Source organism: Neopsephotus bourkii, unplaced genomic scaffold (assembly GCF_033783945.1).
Source record: "Neopsephotus bourkii isolate Nb327-2 ecotype Australia unplaced genomic scaffold, CSIRO-AGI_Nbou_v1 NB_659, whole genome shotgun sequence".
Lineage (NCBI taxonomy): Eukaryota > Metazoa > Chordata > Aves > Psittaciformes > Psittacidae > Neopsephotus > Neopsephotus bourkii.
Genome location: NW_026901158.1, coordinates 1,928,415 through 1,947,480, shown reverse-complemented (window position 1 = coordinate 1,947,480; position 19,066 = coordinate 1,928,415). Strand labels below are relative to the sequence as shown.

General features: G+C 43.7%; 2 protein-coding genes across 2 annotated transcripts in view; one reads left to right on the top strand and one right to left on the bottom strand.

Annotated features, from left to right (window-relative positions):
- The window catches only part of DAB2IP (DAB2 interacting protein), a 207,943-nt gene extending 201,501 nt beyond the window's left edge, over nt 1-6,442 (bottom strand). Inside the window, exon 1 of the mRNA XM_061352508.1 lies at nt 6,323-6,442. The gene's annotated coding sequence lies outside the window, so the exon portion shown is untranslated. The remainder of the gene's footprint in view (nt 1-6,322) is intronic.
- A 933-nt stretch (nt 6,443-7,375) lies between these two features.
- On the top strand, nt 7,376-17,571 carry STOM (stomatin). The gene is made up of 7 exons (XM_061352529.1): nt 7,376-7,469; nt 11,677-11,780; nt 12,177-12,249; nt 12,994-13,076; nt 14,663-14,866; nt 15,361-15,495; nt 17,097-17,571. The coding sequence occupies exons 1-7, from the start codon at nt 7,421-7,423 to the stop codon at nt 17,289-17,291; spliced, it is 843 nt and encodes a 280-aa protein (XP_061208513.1). The 5' UTR covers nt 7,376-7,420; the 3' UTR covers nt 17,292-17,571.
- Nucleotides 17,572-19,066: the final 1,495 nt, after the last annotated feature.

Here is a 19,066-nt window from a genome sequence, read left to right as displayed (position 1 = left end):
GTAAGAGAAGAACAAGAGCTGCCAAGGACAGAGGCACAATATGGAAAACAGTAATTTTTGGTAATACGGTAAAACCTCTGTCAGCCAAGTCCCATTTGCACTTAAAATCTCCTGTCAAAGGTTGTTATAGATATTTGAGCCTCATACAAACACTGACTATGGAAAAAACAATGCCGTGCAAATACTGTACACAGGTCTGGGACATTTCAAGAACATTTTGAACAAGCATATTCTTTATAAAAATATAATATTGATGAGCAAAGTATGATGCTGTGTTTACAAAGGTATAAAACCAATCTGTACTTTAAACCCAAGGATTACCGAACCTTTCCAAAACTCCTTTCTGCATGCTGCTGCCACACGCTTCCTTCTACAAAAACACACAAATACCACAGAGCCCTTGCTCTGGCTCATAACCTCCCTCCCATGTTGCATATCCTTGGCTATTTGGGTGATTTACAACCTCCTCACAGACCCCCTTTCAACAGGTGACAGGCTTAGCAATAGTGTCCATGACAATGTCTATGTTCTCTGCAGTTGATCCAGCACCTTCCCTCCGTGGTAGTGCTGAGGCTTGATCAGCTATGGAAAATAAACATCACTCAGTGCACTCTTATGCAGTCAATGTGACTAATATCACTCACCAAAGTCTGCTGCCACCCACCCCCAGAAAGAGTTGATTTGGTTGTCAATAACAAATGAAGTAACACAAATGTTTGTCTTAATTTTCTCAGAATGTCCTTTAGTTCCTTTATGAATCCCATATAGTCGAATCACTGCTGCCAGAAATGTGTTTGTAATAGGACACATCCTCAGAGGCTTTGGTTACTTCCGGCACCAGATTTAGATTATACTGTTTGTCCTGAAATGCTTTCAGTGTCTCACACAGTTGTTCTATTTTAAAATACAGAACTATTATACATAGACTGACACATGCAGCACTTTAATCTTTTTTTCTTCCCATTAATATAATCTCTTAGCCTACAACTAACTCTTTCAAGCACGTCAGTGTCCAGAAATGCAGCTCCTGAATTCTAGGGCTGTGGTAGTTACAAGTGCTAAAACCTCCAGGCCATTTAAGTGTGAGACAAACTTGTAATTTCAGTGACTACTACAGGAGGATTTCTTCTGAGACCTGGTTTCTCAAACAGTGAAGTGACATTTCATTGCTGCTTTAAGGCACTGTGATGACTTTGACTTGTTCTAGTAGGTCTACCTTTTTCTTTTATTACCCAAGGCTTTTTCTGTTTTGTTAAACACAATTTTTCTCTTTTGCCAAACCTACAGAAGCAAAGAAATCATTATACTGAAAAATCAAAAAGAGCACTAGCTTCGCCAGATGAATTCTGGGTAAGAGTAGAAATGACAAGTAAAACCTTTGTGCACATGACTGGCATGCGGAATGGCAGAGGGAATAGGAGAATGGTTTCACAAGCAGCTTATCTGAGAGCACTGGGAAACCTGCAACTCCTACATCCCTTTTTTTTCTTTTCCTTCCCTGACAGTTCCTTCTGAAGGGATGTTCAACACAATGCCAACAAAGCTGGTTCCTACATCCCCCTGCCCACAGCATCCAGCCAAAGGATGAGAGGAGAATGGTGTGAGGAGCAGAGATACTCTAACATGGCTCCAGGGCCATGTCAGGAGATCTTAGACCACTAACAAATCATGAAAAGTCAGTCCTCTGCCTCTTTGACCCAGAAGAAATGCTTCAAAAGAAGGAATTATTTCCAATATATTCTCTGCACACTAGTATCATCTGCAAAGACAGCTTTTAATTTGACTTTGATTTGTGTTTGCGCATCCACATACCCCTTACCAGGATGTATGGAGAATTTAACTGAGCTAGTTTTGTAGAATTTTCTAGATTCCCAAAATAAATGTAGGGCTCATAGCCTGGCAGTAAAACAGTTCCACAGTCTGGCAGTAAAATAATTTGCTGTAAATTTGACCAGAGTTCCGCTATATTTTTAATAATTAAAGCATGTTAGGTCAGAAAAAATATATTATGCATGTTATCCTACATATTAATTTGATTCAAAGCTCCAATGTCCCCAGCAGCAGCCGAAGATTGGAGAGAGAAAGACTCCTGGGGAGCCCTATGCTTTCCTCTTGCAATCCACATCCACCAGCCACAAGGACTCAGGCCTCCCTCAGGACAAGCTTGGTCTCAACAGTCTTTTGTATGTATTTTGTAAGTGTAAACAACATAAATACAACAAAGCTCCTCAACCCAAAGATATTTTAAACAATGTGTCTTTTAATGTGGGAGAAGTGATTCTGTTTAAAGAAACAGGATTTTAAAACCTTCCTATTTGGGGATTATTGATTCCAACATATATGTATTTTATTTCCACTGAAAACAAATAATCCCATGATATAAAAATAGGCAACTAAATGAAATGCAGACTTTTATAATGTGGGAAATATTTGTTGAACTGGTTTTGATTATATTTAGACTGATTTAAAGCAGTGTTCTTCAGAATAGAACTAAAATATATGTAGACAGAGCTACTGCAAATGTATAATGTGAGGTAAAACAGTTCTCCAGAGACTAACACATATATGGCAAGAATGTGGTAGTAGATGGTAGCAGATGTCCTATCATACTTCAAGTTACATTCACTCTTACAATCTCTGGATAATAAACAGCAATGGAAAAAAAAAAAGTAGGAGTCCCTTAAAACATACTGTAAGTTGTGAAAAGCACAATAAAATAAAGCACAGTAAAACACTGTGTTACCAAATTGTCACATATAATCCCTGTGGGAAGCTGACAACACGGGACACTTGATGGTCTCAGAAGAGCACGTGTGTAACTCAAGTTTCACATTAGCAGAGTATGAGCAGCTCTAAACAGGATTCAGAAGCTCAACATTCCACATACAGCAACTTTTTATGGTAAAAATCAAAGAGTTTCAGGAATAGTCTTTGATACTATTTCAAAATTATTATGGACTACAACTTCCTTTACTCTCAGAAATGTTTTAAAACAAAGACTAAGGTATCAAAACCCAATATACTTAATACACACTTCAAACAAGACTGTCATTGGTATCAGCTGTGGCCAATATCGCACTGACATCTCATGGTGGCTCTGTGCACTGCTCCCAGCTTTTTCCGCTTAAGCAAACCACATATTGATAAGCAACATATAGCAAATAAATACACTGATAGTAGATTTCCCTTTTCAGAGATGCAGAAAGCTGCAGCTACTGCCCACAGAAGGAATTGAACAGGCATTTCTAAGGCTGGTGCCCCTCGCAAATGCCCTGATTAGCTGCCTACCAAGCACATGAGAATTCAAGGAAAGATTAAACAAGCACAGGCTTTACTACAGAGTAATACTAAGGAGTTACTGCTGAGAGGAACTTCCATATTTGAAAGCAAACCAACATAAGTGATAAAGGCAATGAAATGTTTCTCTTCATAAGGCCTAGAGATTAATAAATCAATTTTCAAAACCAGCGTTGTCTTCTAGCCAGAAAAAAAATAATTCTTTAAATCCTTTACTTACTGAACCAAAAATCAGATTGAGAAGTCATTCAGATATTATTAGTAAAGGCTACATTTTCCATTTTTCTTTGTTCATACTTAGCCTTCTAGTATTTCAGGAGTCTTCAGTCTGTAGAGAGCATTGGGTTTAACTCAGATCCCTTGAGGCATCTCACTGGTACATGGGAAAGACCTCCTCAGTTACTACAGCTCCTTGTTAGTAAACCTGGTGCTTTTCCTCAATATTTAAGGAAAAACTGAAATTGTATTAAACAACATAAGATCACTCAGCAAAGCTGAAAGGAAAGGAGAGGGGACTTCATTACTCTGGTTAACTTCCCAGAAACAGCCTGTTCAAACACAGGGTAGAACACAGTAGATGGCAGCAATAACCCACAGAAGAGGAGCACTGCTGCCCACCACCGCCCTGGGGCTCTTCCAGCCTTGTTGGCAAGCACCCAAAGACAGCAAAGTAAATGGAATGAGGGCCCCATCTAAAATTACACAGAAAGCGTTCTCTTCTTTGAGCAAAATGCCAACATAAATTTGTATACAAGTACACAAGATGTTGCTGAGATACTGCAGCTTTAGATGAAGTAAGGTTGCTGACTTAAGGCCTTAATTGAACGTTTTACCTTAATGGCAGCTGAACTAAGGTAAACCAGTGTGGAACATTTTTTAATGCTCAGTTCATAGCAATTTTAAAGCCACTTATTATTTGCACCAGCTTAGGAGTGCCAAATTTGCTATGGGTTACAAGGGTTCACCATAGCTTATCTACTCTGTTTCCACAGAACATGGTCCCCCATTTCAGGCACATCCTTCCTTCCTTCCCAACATGAAGACACAATAACTAGCCTATTTGCCAGCAAAAAAGAATAAAGATAAAGCTGCACTCTCAACTCCCTTATAATATTATGAGTTTCAATACCATGTATTCCACTATGTTATGTTCCATTCCTGATCAAAATTGAGCAGCATGTGCTCTGACCAGCCACCCATCTGCATCACAGCACTCCCCACTTGAACATAACTCCCATTACGTAATCTGTTCCTGTCCCTATAGGGTGCTCTCATGGATGGTTAAATGTGATGCTGCTTTCACACACAATCTTCTCCATCCTTTGACCTCTTCCATTAAAGGATGGGAATACATAAACATCTTCATTATATTTATGGTAACTGGTAAACTCTTTTTCTTCTGCTGCTTAAGTGCTTATTCTAAATGCACTGCTTTTGCTTTAAAAAGGAAGACAAGGAAGCAGGGCTCAGGTCTGCTGGTAACGTACATGCCATCTTACATGCTAGGAGATGTTTTGCAATGACACATTTTAACCACATTCTTACATGGCAGAAGGACCTCCACAATCTGAGGAATGGAATCCAACAAGTCCAGATTGAAAGTCATCACAATTCTTGAGATGATGACTTTTCAATAGTTTGCATAGAAGAAATAACTGTGAATGTTTCCTCAGATACTAACAATGAAAAGACCATGTCCCATGAGGCACATAATTCATTTTCTAAGTAAGAAGGCAAAGAACTGGGTGTTATTGTTTTCCTTGGATCAGGTCTCTCTGGATGAGGCCTGAACTATTTTCACACAATGAGACACCAGCTCAATGAACTCCATTAATTCTCATTTAATTATAATATCATGATAATTATTACTCATGGGCGATTATCCTATCACATTGCACACTGCCTCATGGTATTTGAGAGCTGTATGGAGATGACAACTTGAGCCTACATAAGAATGATCCTTTACCAGTTCTCTTTCAGCCAGCTCAAAGGTTCTCTCTTCCTTTTTACACACTTCAAAGAACAGCCCTACATGTGAAATATACACAGCAGTTTGGAACAGCTCAGCATTTTCTTTCACCTTTCTTATGGGTGGTTTGTATGGTGAGGAAATGGAAAGACAGAGTCTGTTTCAAAAAAACAACAACTCCTGTTTATCCACTGTACCTACTCAATGGATAAAGACACAGCCTACAAAGTTGCTTAGATTAATGTTGTAAAAGTATCAGTAAACTCACACAAACTGTAGATAATAAATCCAAACCAAAATGTTGAGGAATTATTAATAGCAGAACAGAAGGTGCCAGCACTGATGAATGCATTAATAGCAACTGTCCATGAGAACATAATAAAGACAAACATATCATAAACCCTCAGGGACCTTGAGACAAATTTAGTCTTTAAGTCTCCTATACTGCTAATCTGGATAGGTCTGAAATCAACTGGTAAAAGTGTGGTAAAATGGGTCCATGCCAGCAACAGAAAGCCTATTCATTTGGTATATTGCTCGCACGAGGATTAAGTGTCATTCACTGATGCTGTTTGTAACAACCTGGAAACTCCAGGAAACAGGACCACATTTCAGCATGCAGCACTCCACTCATGCACATCCTCCTCAATCAACCTAACCTGTTAACCAAAAGCTTTCCTCCTCTGGTACAGAATGGAACGCAAAATTGAGGCTACCTCTAAGGAGGAGTCTAAACACACAATAACACCAACACTGCAGATAAATTTCTGTGTAGTCCTGTAAGACCATATCTCCTTCCTAAGTTGCAATGTGTTTCAGAGAGAAGCCATTTCACACCATCAGTGCAACAATACGATGAACAGCAGTTTGCACATCCCTTTCCTGTCCATTAATCACAAATAACAGTTAAAGAATAGCCACGAATCACCTGCAGCCCTCCTAATTCAGCATAACATAGACCTCACACCTGGAATGGGAGAGTTCTTCAAATGGGACCACTTTTATGACACTTGGTATGTAACAGCTCTATGCATAATGATGTTTTTCTGCACATACCTGGTTTCTGTGGGATGAACCTTGTAGAAGAGCAGCAGAGATCCCAGCTTTGGCATCTTGGAAAGGGGTGAAAGCTCCAAAGTCCTCATCGATGTCCTCCAGCAGGTCAGGAAGAGCAGCAGGAACACCCGAAACTGAAGGCAAATGCTTGAAAAGGAGCAGGTTTTCTTCAGGATTAAGTCCCTTCCCAATTGGGACACACACTTCGGCACAGCCACAGGAAGAAATACACCGTGTGTTGACTTGTGGTTAAAAAGTCAATCAATTCAGTTTGAATGCTGACCCATCTTCACTCTTTCCCAGCTTGCCCATTACAAACCATCAAGGGCCCATCTGCACGTTATATCATACCTGGGGCAGGGCTTCCCTCACACAGGGGCTGTCCTCACACAAACTCCCCATCGGTGTCCTCCAGTAGGTCAGGAAGAGCAGCAGGAACACCTCACACTGGAGGTGAACACTTGAAAAGGAGCAGGTTTTCCTCAGGATTAAGTCCCTTCCCAATTGGGGCACATACTTCAGCACAGTCACAGGAATAAATATGGCATGTGTTGGCTTGTTGCTCCTCAAACAGAGTGGTTAAAAAGTCAATCTCATCAGTTTGAATGCTGACCCTTCTTCATTCTTTCCCAGCTTGCCCATTACAAACCATCAGCCCCATCTGCACGTTAAACCACACCTCGGGCAGGGCTTCCCTCACACAGGGGCTGTCCGGCGGCCCGCTCACCTCAGGCATCTCGCTGCACGCCTTCCCCTCTGTCCTCCTGCCCGGTTCCAGGCACCACACCGAGGGACCGGCACTTCTGCCCTCACCAGGGGCATTTCTGCCCTCACCAGCGACACTCCCCTTGCTGCTCAGGGGGCAGGGACCCGCCGCCATCGCCGCTCCGCCGCCATCACCTCAGCACCTCAGGCGGCTGCGCGAGGCCGTCGAAAAGGGCGGGAAGGGCGCGGCAGGTGGCTCGTGCTCCGCCCAGCAGCCGAGGGGCGGGGCCAAGGCAGGGCGGGGCCGAGGCGGGGCCAAGGCGAGGCGGGGCGGGGCTAAGGCGGGTCTGTCGGAGCGGGTCTGGCGGCGGCTTCGCTGAGGGGACGGTGATCATGGCGGACCATGAGGCGGGGGTCGCGCCGAAGGCCCGGCGGGTGCAAGGTAACCGCGGTAAGGGAGGGGAGGTGGGAGCGGGGCCGCGGCCATTCGCTTTCCATCCGCTCCCCATCCACTTTCCATTCGCTCCCGGGTTTCTGTTTCGGTTTCCGTTACCAGCCGCAGAGGAGAGTTCGCGGATCCGTAGCCAAAGTTCGTCCCGCGGGAGGAGCGGGGGGCGGCTCGGTCCCGCTCAGCTCCCTCAGCCCCCTCAGCCCCCCGCGGTTGTTGGCACCGCCGCGGTTCGCCCCGTCCCATCGCTGTGGGCCTCCGCAGCGCACGGGGAGGGGGCAGGAGGAGCATCGCGGAGCTGGCCCCGGTTGCCACCCTCGAGCTGCTCCTGTTGTTTTTCCTGTGCGGTAACTGAGGGCAAATCGGAGCGAGTGGTTAAGAGCAGAGTGAACAGAAGCAGTCCCCGAGGTGGTAAATGAGGACAAAGAGGATTTGGGGACTGGGTGTTCACACGACTGGTGCCCTGCCCCGGAGCAGAGTGTTCGGAAGGTGTGACTGGAGGAGGCGAGAAGTCAACAGTGTTTTCCCGAGTGGGGAGTGAAGCTGCTATCAATTCTTCTTTATTTCGGTCGCTATTCGACTGGGGTTTGGCTTTCAAGTCAGAAGATGCGTGTGTAACCTGGGTCGGGAGGCCTTGGAGATGATGCACTGAAATAACCCAGCCACCAGTGCATGTCACTGGAGCGTTTTCCAGTTGTGTTCAGAGCCAGGCCGCAGGGAAGCTATGATTGCTTGTGCGTTTTCGTCAGTTGCAACTGAAGACAGCAATAGATTCATGAGATTGGTTAATGTGCACAAAGGTAACGTGGGTAATGCGAGGTGTATAAATAACTGGATGTGTTTGGGCCCCCTGCCTTGTGGCGCATGGCAGTTCTTCTATCCTCCTCAGATGGTGCAAGTTTCGTCTGTAGGAACTCGAGGTATTACCAGTGAGCAGCAGGCACTTGTGCTACCCTTGTCTGGGGCTCTGCACACCGCTCACTTGACGTGCTGCTGAAGGGGTTTCTCCTGTAGCTGCTGTTGGGCTGGGTTGGAGGCTAAAGCTGCCTGCCAGGGGCTTTTTTAGCATAATAAAGTATCTATGGAGTGAATTACCTAAATCATTACATCTCATAACCCAAATTATGTGTTAATGCCATTTCCCGTGTGAAATTGTTTGAGAAGCATCCGAAAAGACACGTGGTTCTCACCGAGAGCAGTATTCCTTATTATTCCTGATTGCTGATTAACAAACACTGAATAACTGTCCTAGAATAACACCCTTCAGTCATTCACAGGCAATCCTGTGTTTGAGCAGTGTGGAATTGGAGATCTGTGCCTGGTGTTGCCAGGCTGATCTCCCCCATGCATTTGCTCTAAATCTGGTGTGTGCACGGTTGGGGAAAGGTCCCTTCCTCCCGTGATACCCTGGAGGTTCCATTTATAACATTCCTTATTTATAACAGTGATGTGCTGCTTCAGACAGGCTTTGCAGAAGGAAATAAGTGGCAGGTGAAGTTTATGTGCCACTCCTCTGGTGGTGATGAGAGCTTCCAGCCTCCAGCACTAAGTGTTTATTGTAAATTGTTGATACTGTTTGGTGATCCAAGTGGTAATTTCTTGCTCAAGTAACGGTAACTGTTCCAGGATTCCATTAAGCGTTTGTTTTCAGTCTTTCTCCTTGTGGTTTGTTTCTTAATCCTCGTGTACTTCTGCCGTTCCTGTCAGTCTCAGCTCGGTGCTGTCACCAGCTGCTCTTTAGGAGCCAGTATCAAGGAGCCTGGCTGAGAATTCAGGCCAGAATAGCCCATTGATGGAGTTATTCCAAGTCCCATGAACGAGATGGTCAAAAGTTGCAACCAGGAAGCTCATTCCACAGATGCCCAAGTGTGTTTCTGATATTTCATCGTATTTTCACAAGACAGCATCCCTTGCTTTTGATGTTGTGAAATGCACCATGTGTTGGGAAGGTCGTTGCTAAATGAAGTGTGCACTTACTCAATCTGGGAATTTTACACTCAGTTGTGACCTCTACTTTCCTGTTCAACAGGGAAGCAAATGGATATTTCTTTTCCTGTTCTGGAGACCAGGTGGTTGTTGGTGGGGGCTTGGTGTTAAGCTGTAGAGTGGAACTGAAGCAGGATCCTCAGCTCCTTTAGGTTTATGAGGGTAAAAGAGAGGAGACCCTTCCTGCTTCTCAGTGTAGGTTGTGAATGCTGCTTATGGCTTTAGGCTGACTAATACCTTGTTGCTAAATGAAAGGTAATGTTCCCTTCACTAATGCGTTTACAGATGTTGCTTAATGCCTGCAGTTGCTTAATACTGATCTATGTAGGCAGTGCATTTCCTTGACTTTTGCAGAAGGCCTGGAAATTACTGCTCTCATCTCTATTTCCACTACGCAATAATAAACCTTGGGGCAATAACTTTAGGTAACTTTCCACAGAGGAACTTTAAAATGACAGCTGATATGACACATCCTTGAGCATTATTATCGTGGCATGTGACAGGAATACACATTATAGATAAGACAGCCAGCTGGCTTCCTAACGTTCAAGATACGGTGTACAACAAAACCTCGATATTCTTAACTACCTCCATATTCCACCATACTTAAAGTCCTGGAATGGTGGCTCTAAGGCCCACAATCAGTGTAAAAGAGGGCTGGAGGGCAAGTTCACTATTGGTCCCCAGTTATTTTGCTGGTTTCTGTGACTTTAGTCAAAGATTGTGGATCTAAATTTGCAAAGTATCTGCTATTATTTGCTCTTACTCACTTTCAAGATTAGTGGTATCTAATGCCTGACCTGTCTTGCTTCTCTTTTTATCCAGGGTATATGCTGCTAACGCCAAATTTAAGCCAGGCACAGTAAAATGCTTACACATGTACCTGGGTGTTAAAATCAATGGATATTTTTAAAAATCAACATTTTGCTTTACAATAAAATGGGTTCTATTTAAAATAACAGGTTGGAAAGGAGACTCCAGGACTTGTTTCTTGTAACTGTCCAGTTTTGTTGTACAAACTGAATAGTAGGTGTGTTTGGTGAGTACAGACAACGATTCATTAGATCATTCCAGGTAGAACTAAACTAAAGAGTCTGGATTCTTTAATGCAGTTTTTACCCAGCAACCAGCTGAATGCAGTCCTTCAGATCACGGGACTCTGGTCCCTTAAGTGCCTGTGAGCACTGATCAAGCCAGGATAAGGTCTGCATGTTTGCAGCACTGTAAGGGTTCAGCAGAGTCGGGGAGCGTGAAGCCACATTCTGTCATCTAAATGTGAGTTGTCTTCTGAGCCTTGCAGCTGCTTCTTGGCCCTTCCTGCTTTTGGCTTCTCAAAGGCTGGAGCAAGAGAGGTGAATTCAGTATCTCCATAGTAGGATGGTTGCTTGGTGCCACTCTGGGATATCCCCACTTGGCAGTGGGCTCCTGACAGCTGGGGGAGGCTTAGCTGGCAGGCCATGGAACTTCCGATGGCTTCAGGAGCGCTTCCTTCCCAGCACGTCTGCACCTTGTCACGCTGCGTTGCTTTTTTAAGCTGTGTAGTATTTGAAACCACCAGCTCTTGTGTGCTGATTCTGGATGTACTCCCACTGGGTGCCTCTGCATGGCAGAGAACTATGGAGTTTTCGAAGCATAAGGAGTCTTTGGCCAAGAAATGCTTTACAGAGACCTTACTTCATGTCCAGCTTATCTTGCACCATATCTTATCCTACTTCCTAGATACAACAGTGCTGAGAATTGTGGTTTACTGAGATCAGTGCCGTGACAGCTGGAACACAAACCAAACACTGAATGTCCTGTCCCTGGGGCTGATGGGCTCTGGGGTGTTCGTGTTTCACTCATTACACGGATGTTGCTCTGACTTCCTTAGGCGATAAAAGATCAGGGTTTCTACTGCTGCCCTTGGGCATTCTGGTAGAGAGAACTGGGGAAAAGGGAGGCATTTGGGAGTCTCTACTTAAATGTTAGTGTACGGAATTATGTGTAAATGTTACATGGGCCACACTCTGCCCTCAGCTCTCTCACACAACTGACAGAGACCAGTGAAAGTGGAAGAATTTGGGTTTTAATTTGGCTTCTGAGCTAAACCTGATGTGTTTGGCCAGAGCAGCAGTGCTGCAACAGTGCCCTGGTCCAAATAATACCCAATTACAGGCACTTTCTGTAACAGGCAGTCTTGGGTTTAAATCTGAAGATCGCTGCTCTTCTCTTGCAGATGACGCTGATAGTGGCCTTGGCCTGTGTGGATGGATCCTGGTGATCACTTCCCTCTTCTTCACTGTTATCACATTTCCTATATCCATCTGGATGTGCATAAAGGTAAATTGGTCACTTCTGTGCTGGGTTAAAACTTTAGCAGTGCAGATGCTTCCTAGTGGTTATCATTGGTCTCAATTTTGTCACTCGTTTTAAACACAAATTAATCTATTACAGCAGACAGTGTATGACAGACCCCAACATTTCAGTGCATTAATCTTCAAACAGACAAAGAATTACTCTTGAAGGACTGATATTTCTCTTACAATATTGTGCTGAGTGCTCATATTGCTCTTTGCTTTTAACGATAAAGTTCAGGCTAAAATTGCCAAAAGCAGCTGGTATAGAAATGTCTGTTACATTGAAACTCACAGCCATCTGAAACTAGTGTATGCAGAGTTTGGTATCCATCATATGGCTTCTGGAAACCCTTGCATGACATCCCACTGTTTATTACAGATTATAAAGGAATACGAGCGAGCCATCATATTCAGACTTGGACGCATCCTGAAAGGGGGAGCAAAGGGACCAGGTATGTCCTGGGAGCATTCTTAGTCTCTGTTCTCATTAAGTCACCAGCTGTAGCTGTGGGGAGGCATTGCATTGGACTGGCCAATGGGTTTCTTCAGGGTTTTGTAACTTCCAGGGAGAGGATGTGTTGCTTTATGAGGAGAAGATGGTAAACGTGAGCCTTAGCCAGCTCTCTGCAGTTAATCCATCATCTTCAGGTAGAGTCAAAGCACCGAATGTAAAGGGAGGAATAACAGCATCAAATGTGCCCATTTAAATGAGAAGTTCAGTGTGTCAGTTAAACCCAAATGGTCTGAAAGCCTCCACATTCTTCAAAAGAAATAGAAACAATACAATTACATGCTACTTTTGAAATGTTTCCTGTGCATATGAGAAATTCTGATGTAAAGCGGAAGAGTGACAGTGATGCCCCAGAACAAAAGGAGGTTGATGGTTCAATAGCTTCTCCTTGCCAGAATTGGACCCTGCAAATAACTCCATAGGACAGATCTTCAAAAGTGGCTGTGAACAGTTCTGGGGCTTCCCCAAATGTTAAGGGTCTCTAAGACAGACCTGAATAAACTGAAGTTTCTCAGCATACTTTATCAAAAAGCATCCTGATTTGAAGGCCACAAACCAAGATGCTGCTGAGCTCAGTGTGTGAGGGCTGTGCAGCTACCGTGGTTGGATTGAAGCTTATTTCAGTAGCAAATTTCACCTGGTTTAACCACCCATTTTCACCTCTTGACTGGGTGTTTTTGTACAGGCTTGTTTTTTGTCCTGCCCTGCACAGACAGCTTCATCAAAGTTGATATGAGGACCATCTCTTTTGATATTCCTCCCCAAGAGGTGAGTCTGCACTTGCCTTTGTACCTGCTAAAGGGTCCACACCTTGTTTTCCTTTTCCCCTCTTGGTGTTAGGGCGTGTGTAGCTTTAATGTAGACTCCTGGGCAGGTTCAGTGCATTGTGAAGAGTACATACATCCTTGAGTAATACCACTCAATACGAGAAGATTGCTGAAAGAAAACCAATTATGCTGTCCTCAGAGGATCAAGTCAGATAACTGCATACTGTCTGAGAGCTAGAACAGGAGGGTTTGGAATAAAGACTGCCTGCACCATTCTGTAATTGTTTCTGGGAAATCTGGAAGATTTCCAGGCACAGCACTGATCTTTCCCGTGCCAATTGATCTAGATGGATAAACCAGCTAAAATAATGGGATGAAATTATTATATGCATCAAACACTGTTAATGACAACTCGGGGTAATGGTCTGCTCCCTTCCATGGGTTTTGTGTAAATGTTGCTTCTGTGTCCTGCTGTGCAGGACTGCTTTTCCTTGGACATCTTAATTTCCTAGCAGCTTGTCTCCACAGCTTTAGCTGAACTCAGCAATGCCAGCACAATAGATAACAAAAGAATAAAACCCAGCTAGCCCTCTAAAAGCAGTTAGTGAACAATTGGGTGTTGATGGCTATAACTGCATCCCTCGTGGAGCTGGTCTGTCTTGCAGGATATGGATGCCTGACACAGCCTGTCTGCTGCATCTGTTCCCTGTCATATTCGCCAGTCGGTTTGTTCCTCGTTGTTAGCTCTAGATTTAGACAAATGGCATCTGTCAGGGTACACTCTAGAGGGTAATTGGGAGAAACCTAATCCTGCAGCTGCTGATGTGCCATTAGTGAAGCCAGCAGTTGGACATTTACCTTCTGACTTGATTGAATCATGCCCATGGATTTAGGTTTGTCTGTGTTCCGTAGGTAAGAACAGAAATACACTTTTATTTGTACAATGTGATTTCTGTGCATGCTGCTTATTCTCTATCTTAGACTGTTATGAAGAGCCTCCTAAAATAGGTAGTTTGGGGAAGGACTGAACAGGTAAGGTTAAGTAACTCTCATGTCTTTCTCTTGTCAAATAATGTAATAGTAATTGCCTAACATGGAATTAGGACACTTCTCATGGTCATGTGGCATACTTCAGTCTCTTTAATTTAGCTATAAAATAGAATTAATATTAATGTTTCATTCTGGTGTATCCTCTTCTAAATCCTCAGTATCTCTCTTTATCTTTGCAAGTACCTTCTTTGCTTAACATACAAGTGTTAAATTCAGTATATCATTTGAGCCAAGCTCTGAGGGTGTTCACAAATGATTTCCTCTGCAGCTTGTCTAGAAATCACCACATACTCATGTAGTAGCACAAGGTGGCGTTTCAGTCAGTAGTACCTCTAAGGACAATGAACTGCAAGATAACAACAGATACTTCTAATGCGATGTCGACATCAGGCTGGCACCCTTACAGCTGAAATGCACCAGGCTGCTGGGACAGGCAGACCCCATTTTGTAGGAGCTGTCAAGTAAAACAAATATGTAATTAGCATAATAATTAACCGTATCTTAATCAGTAATTATGCTTTCCTTGCTGCTTTTCAGATCTTGACCAAGGACTCTGTGACAGTGAACGTGGACGGAGTGGTTTATTACAGAGTTCAGAACGCCACCCTGGCCGTGGCAAACATCACAAACGCTGACTCAGCCACACGTCTTTTAGCACAGACGACTCTGAGGAACGTTCTGGGGACCAAAAACCTCTCCCAGATTCTCTCTGATCGTGAAGAGATCGCACACAGCATGCAGGTACGAGCAGCTCTGCCCAAGTGAGCCACAGGCAACCCATAAGCAGCAGTCCCGTGGGTAACTTCCAGGGCAGGGTTTATTTTGGCAGCCAAGTGATAAGCCAAGCTGTGATTTGGTGTTTTAGGCAAAACCCTATCGAGAGCTATTGGGATGGTATTGTGTTTAATAAAAAAGAGTGACTAAGGCAATAATGGAGCAGTGGGAATGAGGGATATGGGAGAGGAGGGCTTCCCAGGATCATTACATCAATTATTGGCCATTGAAGGCAATTATGCTGCAGAATTCCTTTAGCTTATTGATCAGGCTCTGGGTTTTGGGTTTCTTTGTTAGTTGACAACAGTTATGTTTTTATAATTAGCAAATCATCGTACTTATGCCAAAGCCCTTAAAGTCCAAGAATCATAAGATAATTAATGAATTTGGTTTATTGGACACTCTTTGCACATAGTCTGCAGGCAGGTCAGTGCTTAACTTCATTGTCCTGCCTTATACAGGCCACACTTGATGAGGCAACAGATGACTGGGGCATTAAGGTGGAACGTGTGGAGATCAAGGATGTGAAATTACCTGTCCAGCTGCAGAGAGCAATGGCTGCAGAAGCTGAAGCTGCCCGTGAGGCCAGAGCCAAGGTAAAAACATCAACATCTGCATTTGCGTTATTTTTCCTTCTCCATGAATAACTCAACATGGGCATGTAGAGGATGAAGATTCTCAGCCAGGCTGCGTTGTAGCAAACGGGAGTGCTGGGATTTGTGGATTTATGTCTGGCTTTCATTGTGGTTTGTGCAGGTGAAGTGTCCTTCAAAACCACAGAATCTCGGCTCTTTACCACACTCCAAGAACAAATCTCAGACACAATTCAGAGGTTATTAGCTGAGCCTGCAGTGAATTAGAAGCCAGATTTACTTCCAGCTTCCTCCTGAGTAGCCCTGATTTTAGGGAGGCATTTGTTGTCTGTTTGCTACTTCATATGAGAAATAAAACAGCTGTAGTGGTTTTGTCACCCTGAAGCTGACCAGTGCTCAGTTTGGTCCTGGCATCTTGTTCCCTACTTGTCCAAACCCTCCACCTTTGCTTGTAGAGCAAGCTGATGGAAGGAGGTATTTGGTAGGTACCAGTGGTCTGTTGAGCTGCCTGTATGCTTGCATTCTAAGTACTGAAGGTTTGTCTTAGCAAAGTGGGGTTTCCTAAAGCTCATTTAAAGCCATGAAAACCACATCGGATCTTATGAAGTTCATCATCTCACACACGAATGATTTTTTTTTATGTACATATAGATGACTGATTTCCATATCTGCCATTATTGAGGAGTTTCATTAACTTTAATCTATTTTTAGGTTCTAATTATAAAATCTGGATTTTATTTTCATGAGAAATAAATATTAAACTGAATTTCATTAGACTTCAGGGCTGGCAATTACTCAATGTGAAGCTGGTGGTGCACCTCAGAAAAGCTCTTTAAGCCTGCATCAGCGCTCCAAGTATTAACTTCTATGTATTCTTTTGAAGCTTAATTATTTTGTGATTATTTTTTTAATTACTGTTTATTCTGATGTTTAAAAGAATACTGTGCCCTTGCAGCAGAACTCTGGAGGGGAATCTGCACTTCCCTCTGCTGATGTGCATTAAATTGCTTCACCAACAACTCCTCTGTTGAAACAGCAGCATTCAGCCCTCCTTTACAGACACTCAGGAAGTATTTATACTGTCCTGGTGCAGAAGGGCTTGTCAGGAAATGCCTGACCACAAAGTTATCCCTAATGTGCTCATAAATTAAAGGAGGAGTAAAATGTATTTCCCCATTGAGAAACATGGGCAACATTCACTTGTCAAGCCCTTGCAGAGACCAAAAAAATACAGCTTTAAATGAAAGCTTAAAGATACATGTGGGAAGCCTTCTGCTTTTGAGAGGCAGTGCTGAAAGGAGCACAAAAGAAGCTTTTGAAAATAGAACAAACACACCCATTGCGTTTTCAAGACATGGTGTTGGCTTTTGTGATCTCAGTCCTGAATGGGGGAAACAGACAATCCATGGCCGTGAAAGCAAAGCAGGAATGGCTTGTCTCAGCAGGAGAAAGGCAGAACCAGTGAAGGAACATGGGAAGGAGAGGTCACTTGATCAAGCAATGAGCAGTGTCTTTGGAATATGACATAAGGCTGGACATCTTACACATCTCCAGGTTGTTACTGTGCCAGAAGGAATTCACTGTGGTTCACCTTGCTTCCCCAGGTCATTGCAGCTGAAGGGGAAATGAATGCTTCCAGGGCCCTGAAAGAGGCATCCATGGTTATCACAGAGTCCCCGGCTGCTCTTCAGCTTCGTTACTTGCAGACCTTGACCACCATTGCTGCGGAAAAGAACTCCACCATCGTCTTCCCATTGCCCATAAACATGCTGCAGGGCCTCATAGGTGCCAGTCGCTAGGTAGGGTGGGCTTTTTGCTATAGCAAATGTTTGCAGCGCTGAATTCCATGTGTATCATAGCTTATGGTGGTGTTACAGTGGATTTGCTGAGGAACCTGTTTTGTTGTATGATGTTATAAAACTTACATGTAATGTTTCTGAATATGGACAGTCAGACTATCTGAAATGTCTCAAAGTGAATACAAGCAAATTGTGGTCTTAAATAAGCAGGTATCCATATACTTTCTTAACCTGCAACCTCCCACTTTCAAATAGTATATGAAACCATTTGTGGTGACAATCCAGCATCTAGAGAGAGAACTATTCCTCTTAACTGAACTTGTCTGTAGCCCTGCAGGGGAAGTGGAACAGCCCTAACTTCTCTTGGACTGCAGTTGCATGCAGGAAGTTACCAGATTGCTGTGGTGTGAATTGGTTCTTCAGCTTAAGACGGGAGAAGTAATGAAAGTTGGTACAGGAGTGAAAGTACTGGGTGCTTCCGAAAATCAGGCCCATACTCTCTAAAATAGTTCCCCATTCCTGAGAACTTCCCATCTCTGAAATGGAATAACTATGCCATAGTTATGGATACAACATACTTGCAGTCCCTGAGGGCTGCTCTGTTGTTACAGTGACGTGCCTATGTAGATTTATGCTGAAAAGTCATTGGGTCTGTCCTAAAGATGTTTTTAAAGATGTTTTTGTTGTACCTCGGTCTGAAACCTCAGTTCTGTAGGAGGTGGGATCTCTCTGATTAGTGGGCTGTGGTGATGTTTAACTGAAGATGTTGTACTGTTGATGCATCTGTTATAACAAATTACTGATTCCCCTGTTGATGCTGTTTCTGAGCAGGCCTCTAGTATCTGTTGTGACACCAAGGGCTCGTACTTCACACCAAAAGCGTGTAATCTTCAATTCACATAGTCTTGAGCAGTAAGTCTGCTAAACTGTATTCATGTTGTGTGCCTCGTTAGTCGATGTAATTACAGATTAAAGTGAGAAGAACTAGAGCTGCAATAGGGAGGAGGGGGCTCTGGGCTGCCACCATCACTGAGTTGGGCATCTGGTCTTTGATTACTGGGATGTGACAGTGAAAACAACAGGTCAAACCTCAGTGATACAAGTGCCCTTCTCACACTGGTCACCATAGAGCTCCTAACTTGGTTTTGTATCCCTTTCTGCTGCAGTCTGTTCTGTATTTACGGGTATTTAAGATGTGTTTACCTGTGCCTTGACACGCTGTGCCTTTCTCACTGTTAGGAAAGGGGCCCAAGCGCTTGCTCGGGCTGGAGCTACTCGGTGCTGTTGCTGTTCTGCAAAGTTTTTCCTTCCTCTGCACTGCACAAACACTGTACCAGTCTGCACGTGTGTCAGTGCTTCAGTTAGTGTAAGCTGAGCTCCACTCCTTGCTGGGATGGGGGCAGAAAGACAGTTAACAAAGCTGTAATGACGAATGTTACCATGCTCACATGTGCTTGCAGTGGGGAACAAGTAACTGTGCAGCTGGAGGCTAATCCCTAGGGAAGGGCAGTGATGCTGTAACTCCTGCCGGTGCTGCTGTCACTGGCCACCCCTGTGAATTGTTGTTGACACCAGAAGCACACTTTTTGCTCCCATCCTGAATAAAAACCCATGCTGTTTACTGATGAGTGACTTCTTGATACATTAATGCTATTCTGCTCTTTCAGAGTGTTAACTGCTCATGATTCTGGTGAGGGTAAAGCAAAACAATCCCCCAAATCCTATCTATGACCATTTAGTAAGGAGTGCATGTGAAAAAGATGGCACAAAGAACA